Source organism: Diadema setosum, chromosome 16 (assembly GCF_964275005.1).
Source record: "Diadema setosum chromosome 16, eeDiaSeto1, whole genome shotgun sequence".
Lineage (NCBI taxonomy): Eukaryota > Metazoa > Echinodermata > Echinoidea > Diadematoida > Diadematidae > Diadema > Diadema setosum.
The window spans coordinates 10,060,407-10,078,386 of record NC_092700.1 but is presented as its reverse complement, the minus strand read 5'-3'; the positions used below and the strand labels follow the sequence as shown (position 1 = coordinate 10,078,386).

The 17,980-nt window shown below is 38.2% G+C and overlaps 1 protein-coding gene across 1 annotated transcript in view; it reads right to left on the bottom strand.

Moving 5' to 3' along the window:
- Positions 1–1,972: 1,972 nt before the first annotated feature.
- LOC140240281 (uncharacterized) overlaps positions 1,973–17,980 on the bottom strand; it is a 32,125-nt gene continuing 16,117 nt past the window's right edge. The window contains exons 10-21 of the mRNA XM_072320065.1: positions 16,248–16,355; positions 11,100–11,213; positions 9,900–10,007; positions 8,738–8,869; positions 7,960–8,109; positions 7,175–7,300; positions 6,462–6,545; positions 5,749–5,841; positions 5,192–5,273; positions 3,794–4,056; positions 2,929–3,074; positions 1,973–2,297 (exon numbers count right to left, since the gene is read on the bottom strand). Of these exons, the coding sequence (XP_072176166.1) occupies positions 2,136–2,297; positions 2,929–3,074; positions 3,794–4,056; positions 5,192–5,273; positions 5,749–5,841; positions 6,462–6,545; positions 7,175–7,300; positions 7,960–8,109; positions 8,738–8,869; positions 9,900–10,007; positions 11,100–11,213; positions 16,248–16,355 (1,568 nt within the window). The 3' untranslated portion in view covers positions 1,973–2,135. The remainder of the gene's footprint in view (positions 2,298–2,928; positions 3,075–3,793; positions 4,057–5,191; positions 5,274–5,748; positions 5,842–6,461; positions 6,546–7,174; positions 7,301–7,959; positions 8,110–8,737; positions 8,870–9,899; positions 10,008–11,099; positions 11,214–16,247; positions 16,356–17,980) is intronic.

The window sequence follows — 17,980 nt, the reverse complement described above, 5'->3', positions numbered from 1 at the left end:
CCAGGCCACAACTTTTTTATGTTATCATGGTTTTCGGACTCCTCTGTCATTTACCTGCCAGCAAAAGTTTCATTGCTACCGGGCACTAAAAATGTATTTCTCCTCAAGGGCCCGTTTATTGAGTCCCTTCTTCATTTTGTCCACACTTGTTTCTCATGGGGAGTTCGTATCTGTCCTTCTTTATTACATGATTGATCATTTGTCTAAACAACTGACAGAAAGAGAGAAGGGGGGAGGGGCAGACGCTGATAATTGTACAACCTTACTATCAGATCTTTATTCAATTTTAATTTCAATTCCAAATGAAATTTTATTTCCAGTAGCACAATTTTTGTTGTCGATACAAATTCAAGGAAAACAAAACGTACAATGTTTTACAATGGTTTATATACATACATTTGAAACTATTGCAACTGATTGAGATATTGCCCTACATCGACGTAAATAAGCACTGAATTGATCAGTGTTTTAGTAGTAGCCATGATAGAAAATCATGGGCGTACATACTCGAGCGGAATTCGAACCCACGACCTCCTGATCACCGTAGGTCGTAGGTTCGAATCCTGCTCGAGTATGTACGCCCATGATTTTTTATCATGGCTACTACTAAAACACTGATTAATTCAGTGCTTATGTATTTACGTCGATGTAGGGCAATTTGTCAATCAGTTGCAATGAAAACATCTCGACGGAAGAATTTCATGCATTTGAAATTAATTGTTAAAAATAATTGTGTCATTGGAAAAGAGAGGCCCACGTAAAAAAAAAAAAAAAAAAAAAAATACCAATCTTGTAGATATGTGGGTCACCCAGTCAATCGAGCTTACAATAAAAAAAAAAAAAATAATAAATATATATATATATATATATTTAAGGAACGGAAACACACACACACAGGTCACAATACGCACACGGGAAACAAAAAACATACACTGGACAAACAACAAGAGACAATAGGAAGGGGCTGGAAAGGACGGAAGGGAAGGAAAATGTTGATTATTCTTCTTCAAGTTAAACTTAAAATAAATCAGGCTGAAAACAATCAGGATCGTTGAGTCCTTCGTATTTATTGCCACCATTGGAAGAAACATAATTCTCAGCTGCAATGCATAACTATGCAACGTTTGCATAGCACATGCAGAAAGTTACTGTTACAGTCATTACTCTCAAAGATTCTATTTTTAACCTCACTGCGCGCGAGTGACTCGTAGATGGCGCTCGTTCAGGGGTACGATTCTGCAACTTGAGCGCAGGTACGCGACGGCTGCCTGCAGCATCATGTCGAGTTGTGCACGAATTATTGCATACGGTAACATCAGGATTGGATATTACAAAATCTGCTGAAGGTGAGTATCAATTACATGTATCACATTCCTCCTTTCTTTATTTCACATTCCTCCTTTCTATATTTCTCCCCACAGCATTCCTAAATAAATGTCTACTTTAAATGTTTACAAAGATCGTTATAGGTTAAAGTAAAAACTGTCGAACTTTCCAGGCGGATGACGTTCCAACGGATGAAGAAACTTTGCTGCTGCTTACAATTACTGTTACAGCACATTGCAAGTACACCACCTTCATCTGCCTTCATTTTCGTCCTCGCCCTCCTGCTATTCCTTCCTCCACTCATCCTACTTCTTAGATTAGTATTTTCTCTCTGCTCTCTCTCTTTATCATACTTCTAATTTCGTTGTCCTTACCTCCACGATCTCTCCTCTTTCTCATCTTCCGTTTAGAAGTTCTCTTCTCTTGCTGCTCTCTTTCCTTTCTCATTCCCCCATTCTCCTCCTCCTCCTCTCTCACTCCACCCCTCAGTTTTTCCCCTCTTCAATCGATCCTCTCTCTCCTCCTCCATTCCATTATCTTCCTCCCTATCCTTGGCTCACCTTCTCTCTATCTTCTCTTCAACCTTCTTCTCTTTTCCCTCTCTTGACTCATCCTCCTTTTTCATTTCTTCCTCTTCCACATCACCCTCCTCTTTTCACCTCCTCTATCATTTCCATTTAGCTCACTCTGTTTTCGATACCTTTATGCTATGTGTATCCACAGAAGTTAACGATATTAAGGCAAATATTTTGATAATATTATCATAAGTACGATTGCAGGTGAGTCTCTCTTATTCTTTAACTCTGAGACTAGTTATCTCTAATAACCGAAGCAATCCAGTCCACGTTGCTGCTGACCCGTATAAACACGTTTGGTGTGTATGGCGTGCCGCATGTCGTTCCACCGGACACCGTTCCGACAAGGACCCACCTTCCGTCCCGTTGAATTACCAGTGGTCCGCCCGAATCGCCCTAATACCACACGAGAGAAGAGGAATGTGTATGGATTAAAAAGCAGCAGCTGCAGCAACAACAACAACAACAAAAACAGCAACAACAACAACATAAACATAAACAAAATCAACATCATCAACACCAACAACATCAGCAACATCAACAACATCAGCAACATCAACATCAACAACATCGACAGTAACCACGACCACAACCGAAGCACTGTTTTTTTTTTTTTAGCTTTATATCGAAATCGTGTCGCAAAACTGAGAACTACGACAACGATCTTTACCATTAACTTTTGATTGTTATTATGATTATGTGTAAGGTTTGTTTTGTATTGTATTAATTATTTGTAAAAGCTATGTTTGTATTTTTCTTTAGAAAATTTACTGGATGTGAATTAAATAACCTTTGATCGAATGGCAATATGAAAATATTTGAACATTCATTATTCGGAGTAGGAAGCTGTTTTGTAGAAAAATTAAGAATTAAGATTTAATGTTTGATAGACACGTGCTTTATGGGAATTAATGATTCTTTGTGAGGCAGAATTTCCAGGTGCGGTAAAGGAATGTTATTGATAACAACGTGACATTCAAATTGTGTGTTCTGTAACGAAGGTCGATTGGGGTAAAATGTCACTTACGTAACATCCACTCTGCACCCCTCTCTCGTAGCCAGCACACACGATTCTCGTCTGCAATGTCTCCAGGTCGAAGAAACTCCACCGCTCGCACACTTCCGGTGGGATCACGGGGAGACGAGCCGCGTTCAGAGTGACGGGATTATTACCTGTCAAAAGAGGGCGCCATCAAAACCCAACATTACAGACTGTGGACCGAGCGTAAAAACACCATTATCAGTGAACGTTTGAGGAAAATCACACAGTTCTTAAAACATCGATGCCATCATCGATAGACAAGAAGACTGCTTTCATTCTTTTTGACTTGTAACTGGCAGTGGGTAATATTATACCCCTGCTTTCTAAAAGAGGTAAGTCAAGTGCTCTTTCATTATGCTAGAAACAGGAATTTCCCTATGTACTATATTCTTCGTAATATCATTATTATTGTTTATACACGATGTTGTGAACTGCAGCGGTCTTCTTATTCAGCGAGGATGGCAACAAAACTTTTAAAGTTCATAACTCTTAAATTGATTATCCATTTCCCCTCAAAATATGACTGATGTGTTCGGTGATATTATTGCTTTTACTCAATCAATTATTATAACTTGGGTTTTTTTGTTTCCTTGAAATCAGAAGGTCTTCCTCCGATTACCAGTACTACATGCAGGAAAACGTGTTTTAATGGTTATTATTGTTTGTTTGACTGTTTGGTTGCTTGTTTACTTCGCACGCAAGGATGATAATGTTAATCTCATATAATTGAAGAATATTTTTTTTTTTCTCAAGAGGTCTTACATGATCATTTCACACAAAATTAGCTTGTATCTTTATGTGCTTCTCAACAATTCACAACCCTCATCGATATTAGTATTATTTTACTCACCGCTACCCGAGTCACCCCATCCTGCAACGGTGACGTATTCACCCGGTGCGATCTCAAAGTCGGCATCCGGTAGACAGACAGGCCGGACCAGGGCCGAGTAGGTGAATGGCCGATCTACTTTCACCAGGGCCTGGTCGTGACCCGGTCTGCTGCCGTTGGGATGATGGACGACCTTCGCGACGACCCGGGGTTGGATGTACTCGTGGATGTCCTTCCGGTCAGTGACACCGGCTCGTATGAAGAAGTGGCCGATGGATCGCTGGCTGAAAGAATGGCGCACAAAGGAGATGATTGATTCAGAAACGATCAATATTGTGATCTGCTCAAAGTTTTCGAGTTGACTTCCACTTTCAAGCACAACTAAGAAATTGAGTAACAATGCAGAGCCGGTAGAAGGCGTTGATCAATGCTGCCCTACTTTGGCAAAAGGAAGCAAGTGATAAAAGTGACATTTCTCGTAAAAGAGCAAAATGTGTCTGTTATTTACACTGACGTCAATGGACTATCATAATGTCTTATCTAACATATCTCTTAGTAGGATGAGTGTTTCTGCATGAAATTTCGCCTGGAAGAAGAGCTCATTATATGAATTGTGAAAACATTAATAACTCAAATTCGGATGGTATGTCACTTGCTTCCTTTTGCCAAAGTAGGGTAGAATGGACCTGAGTATTGCGTATAGCACACTACATCTTACTTGCTTACAGACGCTGATATCGAGAGTTGTTTTTGTTTTTGAAATAGACTGTTATCCATGCTAAAGGCAAGTACCGTCTTTCAAAGGGGAAAAAAGGAATATCCTGGGTACCGTCTGGAAAGACTTTGATTTTGTTGTTTGACAGATACACCATTTAACGATTCGTCACCGGATGAAATCGATGGAACGTTAATCTACGTTACGTAGATCGATATAAAGAGCGATACTTCCACTGGGACTTGAGTGCAACATACACGTTTGGGAACATGCTGAATGAGCGTGGAATAAGCATGAGTGCGTGAAAATATAAAAAAATAAAATCATCTTTAGTCCTGCAGTTTCGTTTAGAGTATGGAAAACGTGAGTCCTTCACACTTGACTGCTAATGCTCAATCGAAAGACAGGAATGCAACATAAAGCTTGAACATTACAAAAATTATTAGCTTCGCGCCTTGTGTTATTGTTAATGTGTGTGTGTATGTGTGTGTGTGTGTGTGTGCGTAAGGTGGTGGGACATCAGCACCTAAAAGTTGCTGCAAAATAGGGACTATCACATTGGGCCCTTAATGTGGATGTGTACAAAAGGAATTTACACAATGGTCATCTTTAGGCTGGTGGCAAACCGCTGTTCTGTTCTGTTTGTTTGTTTGAATTTTTTTTTATTGTTTTCAAATTGAGAATAAATTTGACGGCAGTATTACCTGACACAGTGCGCAGCTGTAAGAATCCAGTTTCTGTTTATGATAGCCCCTCCACAGCTCGCTCCGCGAGTGGAATTGTAAACTGTAAGTTGGATATAACCAAAGATACATATTATTGTAATCAAACTATTAAATGAGACTGCCTTCTTTCATTTTCACTGACTTTTATTTAAAACATTATATCATAGTTGACGACAGGGGGGAATGAGAAAATAGAAAATATTTCATCGTCAAGATTGTAGGGTCTTGAAACTCATTTGAGGAAGACTGCATAGGTAGCATTTCAAATCTCTCTCCTTTCAAAAAAAAAATGCATGGTTTGTTAACTCATTGTGGTAAGTCAAAATACTCAGAGAGCATAATCTTAACTACCAAGCGTAGAGACTCAAGCCAGGCATCTTAAAAGGCGACTGTAATACTAATAGTTGTACAGCAAACATTCATAACTGTCACAAAGGTTGCGAATAATCCGTCGATGTAAATATATATTCAACTTTTCTGCTTCAAACACCCCTTCTGATATAATAAATCAAATTTATACACTATGAGTAACTTACCGCTAAACATGACCAGCCATGGATATTCACCCCTCCTCGTGATCACTCGACCGCCGTAAATTTTCGATGCCAAAGCTGGTGTTATGCCGCACTCTGTCTCAAAAGTAGCAAACATCGAATACAACAATCATCGCTCGTTTGTTACGTAACACGTCCAATAGTTGTTTTTCTTATACAATCCCTGCTCACAATTTCGTAAATCTCCAAATCCTTCAAAATTTTCTCCGAAATCAAACAGACATGTACAGCGCATCCATCCTGCACGTAACTTGGGAGCAATGCAACCATGCAGGCTGCTGATTCACGATGGACGCCTATGGCAAGCCAGATGTCCCATAAAGTTTATCGGTAGATAAATTAAGTTTTTTGATTTATGGGACATTTGGCTTGTCATAAAAACGTGCTAGATGCATCCAGTGTAGTGATTATCCCATTGGATAAATCGTTGTGTCAAAAGACATTATTTCAATATGACAGAGCACGAACACTAAAGCAAATGATCTTAAACATGCCTTTTGCTTCGTGTCTACTTGTCTAAAAACATAAACAAACTGCCCATGACGATAAAAAGTCGAATCTGATCTATACATCTTTACAGAGCGGACTGCCGTGATATCTAAGTTCATGTGTACTGAGTGTAAATGATGAAACAATAGAATATTCACATTCTCTCATTCTCAGCTTTACTGGGCCTATAGGCACTGAAAACTCACCGCACATTTCGTCGGCACCACCCTCACAGTCCGTTTTGCCATCACAGACGAAATAGGCATTATCGTCCAAGCTCGAACACGCATCTAAAATTCAAGTGAAAGTGAGGGTGAGAAAGCGTTAGGAAGAAGGGTCAATTTCATGTAATCACGGTGGCATCAATTTCTGCAGACGAATTCCCTGGCCTTCTGACATTGTTATTTGAATAATGAGTAGTTACGTTTAATGCTTCCATGGATGAAAATTTAAACGTGTCTGCGTTGAATTTCCAGTGATAGTCCATTTTGTTGATCTCAATCTCTCTTAAACTGCGGATTATTTCTTTTTTTTTCTTTCAGTCGATAGTCGTATTAATGCTCGCATCAATAATACCATTTTTACTCTAAAAGATTTGTGTAATGTACAAACCTAAATTCACTATTGTTGGTCGTTGTCTTATTAAGAATACTACACTTTTGTATTAATCATCTTTATCTTTATGATCATTGTAAAATTTTGATCTAATAGACGTTACGATGTGAGTCACATTGCGTGTGTAAGTCTACTAAAACGTACGTTCATTCTGATAAATACCTATCTTAAATTTCAGTTGCCTTGCTCTTAAATACAGTGTAGATAATCATTGTCATGACGGTACTTGTATAAAATGGTTGAAAAGTGTCATGTGGAATACTTGAACCAAACCGAAATATCAGTTTTAGAACAGACTTCTCACCAGTCGTTTGATTGCATGCTGTCTCGTCCTCACTTTCAGGGCAGTCTTTAATCCCGTTACATCTCCGTGATAGCGGTACGCACGACTCATCAGAAGTGCATAGGAACTGTCCATCTTCGCAAGAGGCTAGAAAGAGAACGAGAAAAAACAAAAACAAAACAAAACAAAACAAAAATGATTCACTAAATTATTAAGGGAGGTGCCGACAGTGAGTTTTGTCCATCTTGAGCAACTCTTTGACATTGACATTAAAGGGATGAAAGTTTTTGTTGGCACGCGTTAATTGAGATAAGACAAAAAAAGTATATATTTGTCCGAAGAGGAAAGTACACGCTCGATCAATCAATCATTTTTTTTTTTTTTGAGTATTTTACAAATAGTTATGTCAAGGTCCACATTTCCTTGTTATAATCATATTGGGCATGTCAAGGCAAATTCTACAATTATTGTTCCATATATACTGTGATACGGTGTAGGTTCTGCACTGACTATATCTAGACAGTACTGCCCAGTAGTATGTATGTATGTTTGGGTCTAATTGCCCCTGTAAGGTTGCGTGGAATATTATGTAATGCAAAGAAATCACAAACTCTGAACAGGAAAAGGATGAGGGAAAAAAAAAAACACCGATGACGAGAAAAACGCCCTGTAAGGTTGCGTGGAATATTATGTAATGCAAAGAAATCACAAACTCTGAACAGGAAAAGGATGAGGGAAAAAAAACACCGATGACGAGAAAAACGCCCAAATAAAACCAAGTTGAGATTGCAATGGTAGATGCGTACGAGGGGCCGGAGTTTCCACCATGCACCCATCCTCATCCTCTCCGCTGGCGCAATCGGGGTTCCCGTCACACCGGGCACTGGGCGGGACGCATTCCCCGCTCGAGCAAGGTCTGCAGCTAGGATCCACACCATTTGACTCAGTACTAACCTCTGGGAGGGGAGGAGGTAAGGTGTTGAGAAGTTTAGGTTAAATAACATAATATTTATATTTTCTCCTTTCTGGGGAGATATCACGCATCCACTCCAACACACACATACGCACACACACATGCAACCACAAAATTCAACATAATCTACCAAAATAAAAGAGGGCTTGACAAGAAGAACGATACTACCCTTAACATGCGATAGCAGCAACTCGAGTGAATGTGTGCTTTTCATGAAAAAAAAATGAAATTTTCTGAAATTTACTTTATATTTCGTTATATTCATCGCTGTACATACGTGATCGAACAAACTGTAGTAGTCTTCTCATCACAAAAACTTTTAAACATCCATATATTTTTATCGGATTCCAGATTTTTCTCACACTTTCGCTTATGTCGCATGTGTTCGACTGATATTGTCGAACTTATCTATTCCACCCTTATTCTTAGAGGAGTCTGCCCCTTTGAATGTTTCTAAACCAGATATATGGCGCTATACAAATTCTGTGGATCATGATGATGATTATGATGATTATGATCATGATGATGATGATGACGATTATGATCATGATCATCATGATCATCATATTTGAGTGAACTTGTTCTTTAAGCTTTTTAATAGCAGCACATACCCGTGGTACAGTTTTCTTCCTCCACACCGCCGCGGCACTGGTCCACTCCGTCGCACACTAGGCTCGGTCGGAGGCACTTCCCGTTCGGGCAGCGGAACTCGCCCTCCTCGCAGCTCGGAATGGTCTCATTGTCTCGAAAAACAAACCAGACACATCATTTGAACTTTTATTATTGTTGTTTGTAGCCTCTCTCTTCCCATTCTGGTAAGAATTGTATTCATCTTGCAATAAGTAATTCGTCAACTTCATCTCCTTGCATTAAACCGTACTTCTAGATGACAGTGTGCATGCAATTAATTCTGACGGTGATTCAAAAACACTATTAAGATTTTAGTGATTTATTTCTTGTGTCATTGGCAAATTTTCCTGCAAAATTCATCGAAATCCGTTCATAACTTTTTTTTTATTTTTTGAAAACAAGTAAACATACAAACAGACAAACATACAAGCATAACCTCGTTGGCGGTGGTAATCAAAAAAAAAAAAAAAAAAAAAAGAGAGAGAAAAATAATCGATAACACAAATCAGTATGTAAATTTGAAGCGTGATGACAGAAAATATTAAAAGGAAGGTAAACCAAAGGAGCAATGTGGATTGAATGAAAGCAGCAACATTAGTAGAACACATCAGTGAAAGTTTGAGGAAAATCGGACAATCGATGCAAAAGTTATGAATTTTTAAAGTTTTGGTGTTGGAACGGCTGGATGAGGAGACTACTAGAGGTTATGACGTATGAGAGGACAACCATACAAAGAAAATATGAAGGAAATTCAACAAAAAATCATTTTTTTTAGCATTATGAAATAGCACTTGACTAACAGCTTTCAGAAAGCAGGGGGAATAATTGTTACCCTTAACATATGTCAGAATCAAGTTGACGGAATTTGTAATTGTCATGAAAAATGGATTTTTGTAGAATTTTCTTTATATTTTCTTTGTATTGTTGTCCACTCATACGTCATAACTTCTAGTAGTCTCCTCATCCAGCTGTTCCAACACCAAAACTTTAGAAATTCATAACTTTTGCATCGATAGTCCGATTTTCTTCAAACTTTCACTGATGCTTTCTACTAATGTTGCTGCTTTCACTCAATCCACATTGTTTTTAGGGTTTATCTTCCCTTTAATGTCGTTGGCTTGGCATTTTTTTTTTTTAACTCACCACAATTTATTTCGTCATCTCCTCCAAAGCAGTCCCGAGCCCCGTTGCACACCTTGTCTGTGGCGATGCACTGGAAGGATTCACATTGATGAAGACGACCGGAGCAAGCTGCAGGAGGAGCAAAACATCGTAACAGTTTGATTGAAACTGACCTTTTATCTTTATTGTTATTATTATTATTATTATCATTATTATTATTATCATTATTATTACCATTATTATTATTATCATAATTATTATTACTATTATTATTATCGTCATCATTTATATCATTATTATCATTATTATTATTTTTTTTTTTTGGGGGGGGGGAGGTCGTGACTTAGGTTTGCATTCAAACCCACGTGAATTTCTCGACTGTGAGCAAACAGTGGTAAAGAAAAGGGTAAACAGGCTAGCAAATGTGCCCGAACGGTTCATCCAGCCTTGCCTCAACGTGTTAAGCCCAATGCCCACGACTGTGCGACCTGAGCCTGCGAGCTGGTGGCGAGCTGGTGTGAGCTGTATGGGGCGCCAAGTGTCGCATGGCCTATTTCGTTACGAAATCAGTCATTTCGTAACCCATACAGCTCGCACCAGCTCGCACCCGTCCTGCTCGCAGGCTTAGGTCGCACAGTGGGCATTGGGCTTAAGCCTCATACGAGAGGCGTAGTAGGGAATGTATCACTATCAAACCACGTGGTGTTTGTATTATATATTCTATACAACAGCGTAGGGGCCTTACAAAAAAGGCTAATGTGCACCAAGTCTACAGTTGCACGGCAACTTCTAACTTGGGCTACGCCTAGATACAAGAAGTTGATAACTACTGGTACATGAACATATAGCATCTACTTCTACGTCTAATCTTTGAATTATTTCTGCTTTGAACAACCTTTACTTCGTCCACTGCCGGTCCCTCTGATACTATTTGTATTCCTAAATTATTATTATGTCGCGTTTGGGCAAACTACCAACATATCATGCGAACTCAGGAAGACAGTTACTTCTTGGCCTTGAGTTCTTGAAGTGTTTGCTAACGTGAACGATAACTCTTGTAGATACCAGTATAAGACGCAGCCGATAAAACGTGATCTTCAAATTGGTAAATAATGAAATGCCCAATCGTGAAGGTGGGAACAGTACCTTCCAGGTAAAACATTTCTTTATGTATAACTATATTCTATTATAACGACTGAATGACAACTGTCTTGGACGTACTCGGGCAGTCCTGTTCATCGGAGTGATCGTCACACTCGTAACTGCCGTCACACCGCTCCCAGTACGGGATACACACGCTGCTATTCGAACACTGAAACTGCCAGGATTTACAAACTGTGGAAAAAAGATGAACGTGAAAAGAAAGTGTAGATTGAAGAGAAAAAGAGACAAAGATAAGGGGACAGAGAAAAACAGTGATTGAGAGATGGTGAAGTTGGCTTCAAGAGTGTAACACGTAAAAATAATAAACAAAAAATATACGAATTTTCATTAAAACTGAAAAATCACTGTTTTAGCCAACACAAATGCAAATTAAGTGGGGGATAGGCCAAGTAAATGATTAAAAAAAAAGAAAACATTTCGAATACAATTTGTCGTATTTTACAAGCTTTGTCTTTTTCGTTGGTCCTTCCATTTTTTTTTTGACGTTTGCGTATTGTTATTTGATATTCTAACATTAATTTTCTTGACAACATATAATTAACTACTATAATAGGTTCCACAATAATATTGTAGACTCTTATCAGTTTACTTTGTTTTGCTTATGAAACCTTATTCTCTGTTACCAAGGAGAATGAAATGCCTACGATCTCGTCGAAAAACGAAATAAAAAATTGAACTGAATTGAATTGAATACTGGCTTGCAATAACCTATCTATTACTGTATAGCTATGGATAAAATAGTTATAACACAAATGATTATTCCTTGAAATTAAGGAGTTCCTTATAAGTTCATAACTCTCTTGTTCTATGTACTATTTTTTGAAACAGTTACCTTTCTGATTTGATGCTCTTATTTTCTTAGGTCGACCTGAAAATGGTTTGGAATTGCACTTTCACAGTCGCTCTCTGACTAAACTTCCCCTGTTTAATAGTGCCTCAAATTCTCTGCCTACAATGGTAAATGCATTGTGAATGGAATCTTCGATGTCATGGGTGTTGATACTGACACTCAAAAACAGGAAGAGGGCGGCTGAGCCCATCCGCTCTGCTGACTCCAAATAACCTTATGCCTGAAAGACTTCAAGGTTGCCATGGTAGGAAACCATTCATGACGCCAGCGAACTAAAATAACAATGAGGTCTCACATCTGTGCATAATTTCCCATGCATGCATGTGTTCGTCACTTGAAAATAATTTCAAGTGATTCGATAGCATGCCTTACGATAAAATGTGTGATTATTTTTATTGGATATCATTTCCAACACCTGATCAACAGTTGAAATCAATATTCATCCTTAATAGCTACAGTGTAAGACATGATGTGCGAGTTTGTTCAATTTGTGGGCTAGAGATTTTTAACAACAAAACAACATCATACTTTCAATCCGATACCGTTTTTGCTCAATTTCATTTCAGTCATCAACACTGATCAATTATTTCCCAGATCCTCACCGGACTTTGTATATTATAAGACAATGTTACCGATATTGCAAAAATAACTTGATTAGCAAATGTTCTAAGGATTATACACCTTTCAACCACGCGATCTACAGATCAGGCGTCAGTGTATGATCAGCAGATCAAACGATCTACCCAATATAAAACAAAAAGTAGACATGTATAACAAGGTAAGCGATATTGCACTTAAACAATGGAACCTTCCGGCATAAAATGTCTTCGACAGAGAGCTACTAACAATGTCATTATCAATGTCCCATTATCAGGATGTCATGTGCACGCCGAAAATTGTGTTTTAGGTGGATCAATGGGCTTTATCACAATAATTGGACAAGTCAATAGAGGGCGCATTTTTTTGTTACGTGGGGCAACGGTTTGTGGAAAGGCACAGTGCATAATAAAATTATGGTCTTATACACTTTATTGTAGATTGGTAGGAAGAGCACTGGCGATTATGCGCATGATTAGGTTTTGTGATTACAATTCACTTCAATTTTTTTTTTCTTTAATTTCGTCTCCAAGAAAATTTTGAATACACATAACTACTCAAAACCGATACAACAGAACAATCATGGAAAATGATGTGAACCAAAATGAAAGTGTTGTGACTTTCATGATAGATAACGAGTCAAACTGATCGGAAATGGAGAGGACTGCTAGAAAGTAGAGCTTGTAGTTTGCAGTCTCTTCGTGAACAAAGACTAATATCTAACTAGTTAACTAATAAGACTAGGCAAAGTGCCTTTATTAAGAAAAGAAAGACAAAAAGATATACAATCATTCATTCAAACAAACAAACAAAAAACAAAAACAAACAAACAAACAAACAAACAAACACAAGGCAGCTCTCTTTCGATGAAAAAAAAAGATAAGAGTGGAAGGAATAACAGGAAGAGACTGAAGATGATAGGGAAAGGGTGAAGGAAGAGGGGTTAATGGAAGGCCATTACCAACGCACACGATGGACGAGTTCATGGTCTCACCAAGGTATAGACAGGAGATTGTGTGTTTGTGTTTGTTTGTTTTTTTTTAAGATAAACGATTATGATAGAAAAAAAAGGACTTGAAATTATTGCCTACTAGAGTATATTCTGCCATAAAAGAACTTTTGAAAAAAAAAAAAACACACTTTAAACTAGACTCGGAATTTGTCAAGACTGACAAATTAGGTGATCCGATCTGTTCGTAAATCAACGATTTCAGTTTCCTGATCCCAATAGGCATGACCATACCGGTTTCATCTGTGTTTAGTGGACATTGGCCGTGTGATGTTTGGATTCTCATTTAGAAAAGGGAGTCAGACCTGCCATCTATGGTACACAATTCCGTATACACTAACGAAGATACAGAATGAAGTATATTTGACCTTTGACCCCACTTTGCACAGACAAGATGGCATCTGAGCAAAAAGTGGTTATTTTGTGAAATGATCCTTGTAACATGGTCTTTACGTGTGCAAAATATGGGAAAGATAGGACATGTATTCACCAAGATACAGGATGAAACATTTATGACCTTTGACCCTAATTTACATACCCAAGATGACGTCTGATCAAGTAGTTGTAATCGTATGAAATAATGTACGTGACATGAACTAAACATGTGCAAAATATGGGGGTGATAAGGCCTGTTTTTCTTGAGTTATTGTAAAGAAAGTTGCAGAAAGAAAGAAATATCTCAATACATCGAAGATCAGCTTTAATTTCAACCAAGTTTTTTGGACATGATCCCGACATCGTATGAAAAATAGAGGACCCATTTTCGATAGCCCAAAGTCCCAGCTACAAGATATTAAAATCTGGAAGAAATTCACCGAAGCATAAGTGAGCTAGTGCTCGATAAAGACAATCATGTCCATTTTCACATCTACAAAAATTCCCTCCCATAGAGATAACACGTCATAACGAAGATAAAGAAAGAAGTACATATGACCTTTGACCCCACTTTGCACAGCCAAGATGGCATCTGAGCAAAAAGTGGTTATTTTGTGAAATGATCCTTGTAACATGGTCGTTACGTGTGCAAAATATGGAAAAGATAGGACATGTATTCACCAAGATACAAGATGATACATTTATGACCTTTGACCCTAATTTACATACCCAAGATGACGTCTGATCAAGTAGTTGTTATTTTATGAAATAATGTACGTGACATGAACTAAACATGTGCAAAATATTGGGCTGATAGAGCTTGTATTTCTTGAGTTATTGTAAAGAAAGTTGCAAAAAGAAAGGAATATCTCAATACATCGAAGATAAGCTTTAATTTCAACCAAGTTTTTGGACATGATCCCGACACCGTATGAAAAAACGAAGGGCACATTAACGATAGCCCAAAGTCTCAGCTACAACATATCAAAATCTGGGAGAAATTCACCGAAGCATAAGTGAGCTAGTGCTCGAAAAAGACAGTCATGTCAATTTTCATTTCCAGAAAAACTGCACTCCCATAGAGATAACACGTAAACTGGTCAAATTTGACAAGATTACTTTCAATCCATTTTTACGAGGTGATACCGTCATCCAATCAAAATGTTGTTATTACATTTATGAAAGAGTATTTAATAAGCTACAACATACTGAAATCTGGGTGAAAATTGGCAAAGGATAAGTGAGATACGCTCGAGTGAATTTGAAATTTGATGACGTCATTTTGAAAATTTACTTTTTTAAATGTATTAAGAAATTTGATATCTTTTAATCATTTTTCCAGCATCGCCAACCCATGAATTGACATGTACAACACATCAGCTTTCAGAATATGTAAAGAAAATGGGGGATCACCGTCCATCCTGACGAGTAAAATCGGATTCAAAATTGGCGGTTTTTTGCCATTGTTGGACTGTATATCGCCATTGACGCGCGCGCGGAATTTCAACTTTGACGGGTCCGTATGACGTCATATTGAGTCGGATTGACTTGAAACTTGGTAGAAATATTCCTTGACATTTCAGGCATCCGATAAGTGTGAAAAAACGGGAAATTTCCATTGCATATGAGCTGTGCGTGCCTATATGTGCGCGCGCGTACGCGTCCGTCCAATTTTTTCAATTTTTCAAAAAATGCTCTGAATGGTCTGAAACGTGTGCAAAAAAAATTTGAGCTCGATTTGAGCATACAAATATTTCAACGCGCGCGTACGCGCACGTTTTAAGAGAAAATATGAATTTTGAGAATATGAGTCAAATGCGCATAACTTGAAATATATATGACGTAAATTTCATTGAAAAATTCCATTCCATTGATGAGATATGATCGAGAATGTGTTTTCATATAATGACGTCATAGTGACGTCACGGTCGACTGATCACTGTGATTTTATTAGACCCGTCGTCTTTGGGACATGATACACATATGGTATAAGTTTGAAATTGATAGGAAGAACACTTTCTGAGCTAACCGATACACAACTTTTGCGGAGAAAGAAGAAGAAAAAGAAGAAGAAGAAGGACAAAGAATCAGTACAGATACAGAAGGTGATCCGAGAGGATACTCGGATCACCTAATTAAAAAAATATATGCTTTTTTTTCATGCTACTGTCGAGAGAATCCCCAAATTAAGAGCCAGAAACGGAGAATATTGCATTTCGCCAAAAGTCCTAGTCCTAACCAATAGTTTCCGTGACAATGATAGTGATTCTACTTAAGTTACGATGTTTATAATGACCATGGCAGCTCCCAAACTAGCTCATAATTAAACATTGACATTTTACTAGTATTTTGAACAAGAAAATCGTATAAATACCACAATTTTGTTCGTCTTCTCCTCCTGGACAGTGAAAGTAGTCGTCACAAACGTTGTTCTTATATATGCAAGGACCTCCTGGACACTGCCACAGCTCCCCAGTGCATTCTACGGATGCAGATTATACCAGACGTCATCGGGGCAATGCCATGGAAACAAACAAAACATTTCATATCTAAACTTAAAGACAAAGCAAGGCAAACGAGTCCCTGAGGCTAATAGAGATCATAAACCCCGCATCCCTTTGAGACACCGCACTATATTACTATAAATTATGTTTGGATGATCCTACACCATAAAATTGCTCTCTTTCACTGTTGACCTTCAGTGCAAAGATTACATATCTTTCGTAACGATATTACTAACTCTGTAATTGAGTTCCGTAGATTTGATTTGAAAATTGAAGACTAATACAACAGCAAGTAATGACTTGGAAATAACACGAACATAATAACGGTAACATAGAATGTCTTCCACGCAACGCACAATGGCCCGAATTCACGAAGGTGGTACAAATGAAACCATGGTTTAAACCATGGACAAAAACCATGGAGCGCCAAGTGTCGCATGGAATATTCTGTTACGAAATCAGTCATTTCGTCGATGAACTGATTATTTTGTAACGAAAGGACAACATTTTGTAACTAAATGAACATTTCGTCCACGAAATGATAATTTTGTTAACGAAACGGTCATTTTGACGACGAAATAACGAAATATTCAGTGCGACACTTGGCGCTCCATGGTTTTTGTCCATGGTTTAAACTATGGTTTCATTTGTACCACCTTCGTGAATAAGCCAGTTCGTCATTAGCTCATGTGCACGTTGGTACAAATGACCGTTCTTTATTCTCAGTTGGTTAGGCACTTCACTCGTTTTGAAAGCGACATAATGCGCACCTGTATCAAGCTTGCCCGACGTACCATTTTATGGAATTCGTGTTCAAACAAAGAATGAACTTGCGTATACAAGGTAACCAGAATGGTCCGTCAATCAACCGTCGGGGAAGCATTGCATGCATTAAAAACTGTTTTTTTTTTTTATTCATATTGTCAAGTTCAAGGTATGCTGTCAGGTGGGTGTACTGGCAAGCACCATGTACAAGGATTACATGAATAATCATTATATGGCAGATGCTTATCTCAGTGAATTTAAAAACCAACATGCCTGTTGGTACAAATGACCTTTTTCTGCTCATGCGCAAAGTGGAAGTACGAACTGGCTTATGCGGGCCAATGTTGCTATAATCATGTTTGGACGATCGTACTGTCACGACTGTAAGTACTTTCTTCTTGCTCAGAACATTGGTTATCCTCTGCTCTTGTGTTGATGATTTCTAGCTTTTATCTCTTGACCTTCCTTGCAAAGGTTACATAACGAGATAACTGACTCTACGATTGTGCTCCATCGATTTAATTTGAAAATTGAAGACTACTTATTGCAACAGCAAGAAATGACTCGGAATTATCATCAAAATACAACAGTTACATATGGCATGCCTCCGAGCAACGCACACTGTAACTATAAATTACGTCTGGACGATCCTACGTTACGCATTTCTTCTTGCACGAAACATTGATCATTTTCTGCGCTTGTATTGATGATTGCTCTCTTTTAGCTCTTGGCCTTCCTTGCAAAGATGAGATTTCTTTCGTAACGATATCATTGACTCTATGACTGATCTCCATCGACTTGATTTAAAAATTGAAGACTGATATAACAGCAAGTATAA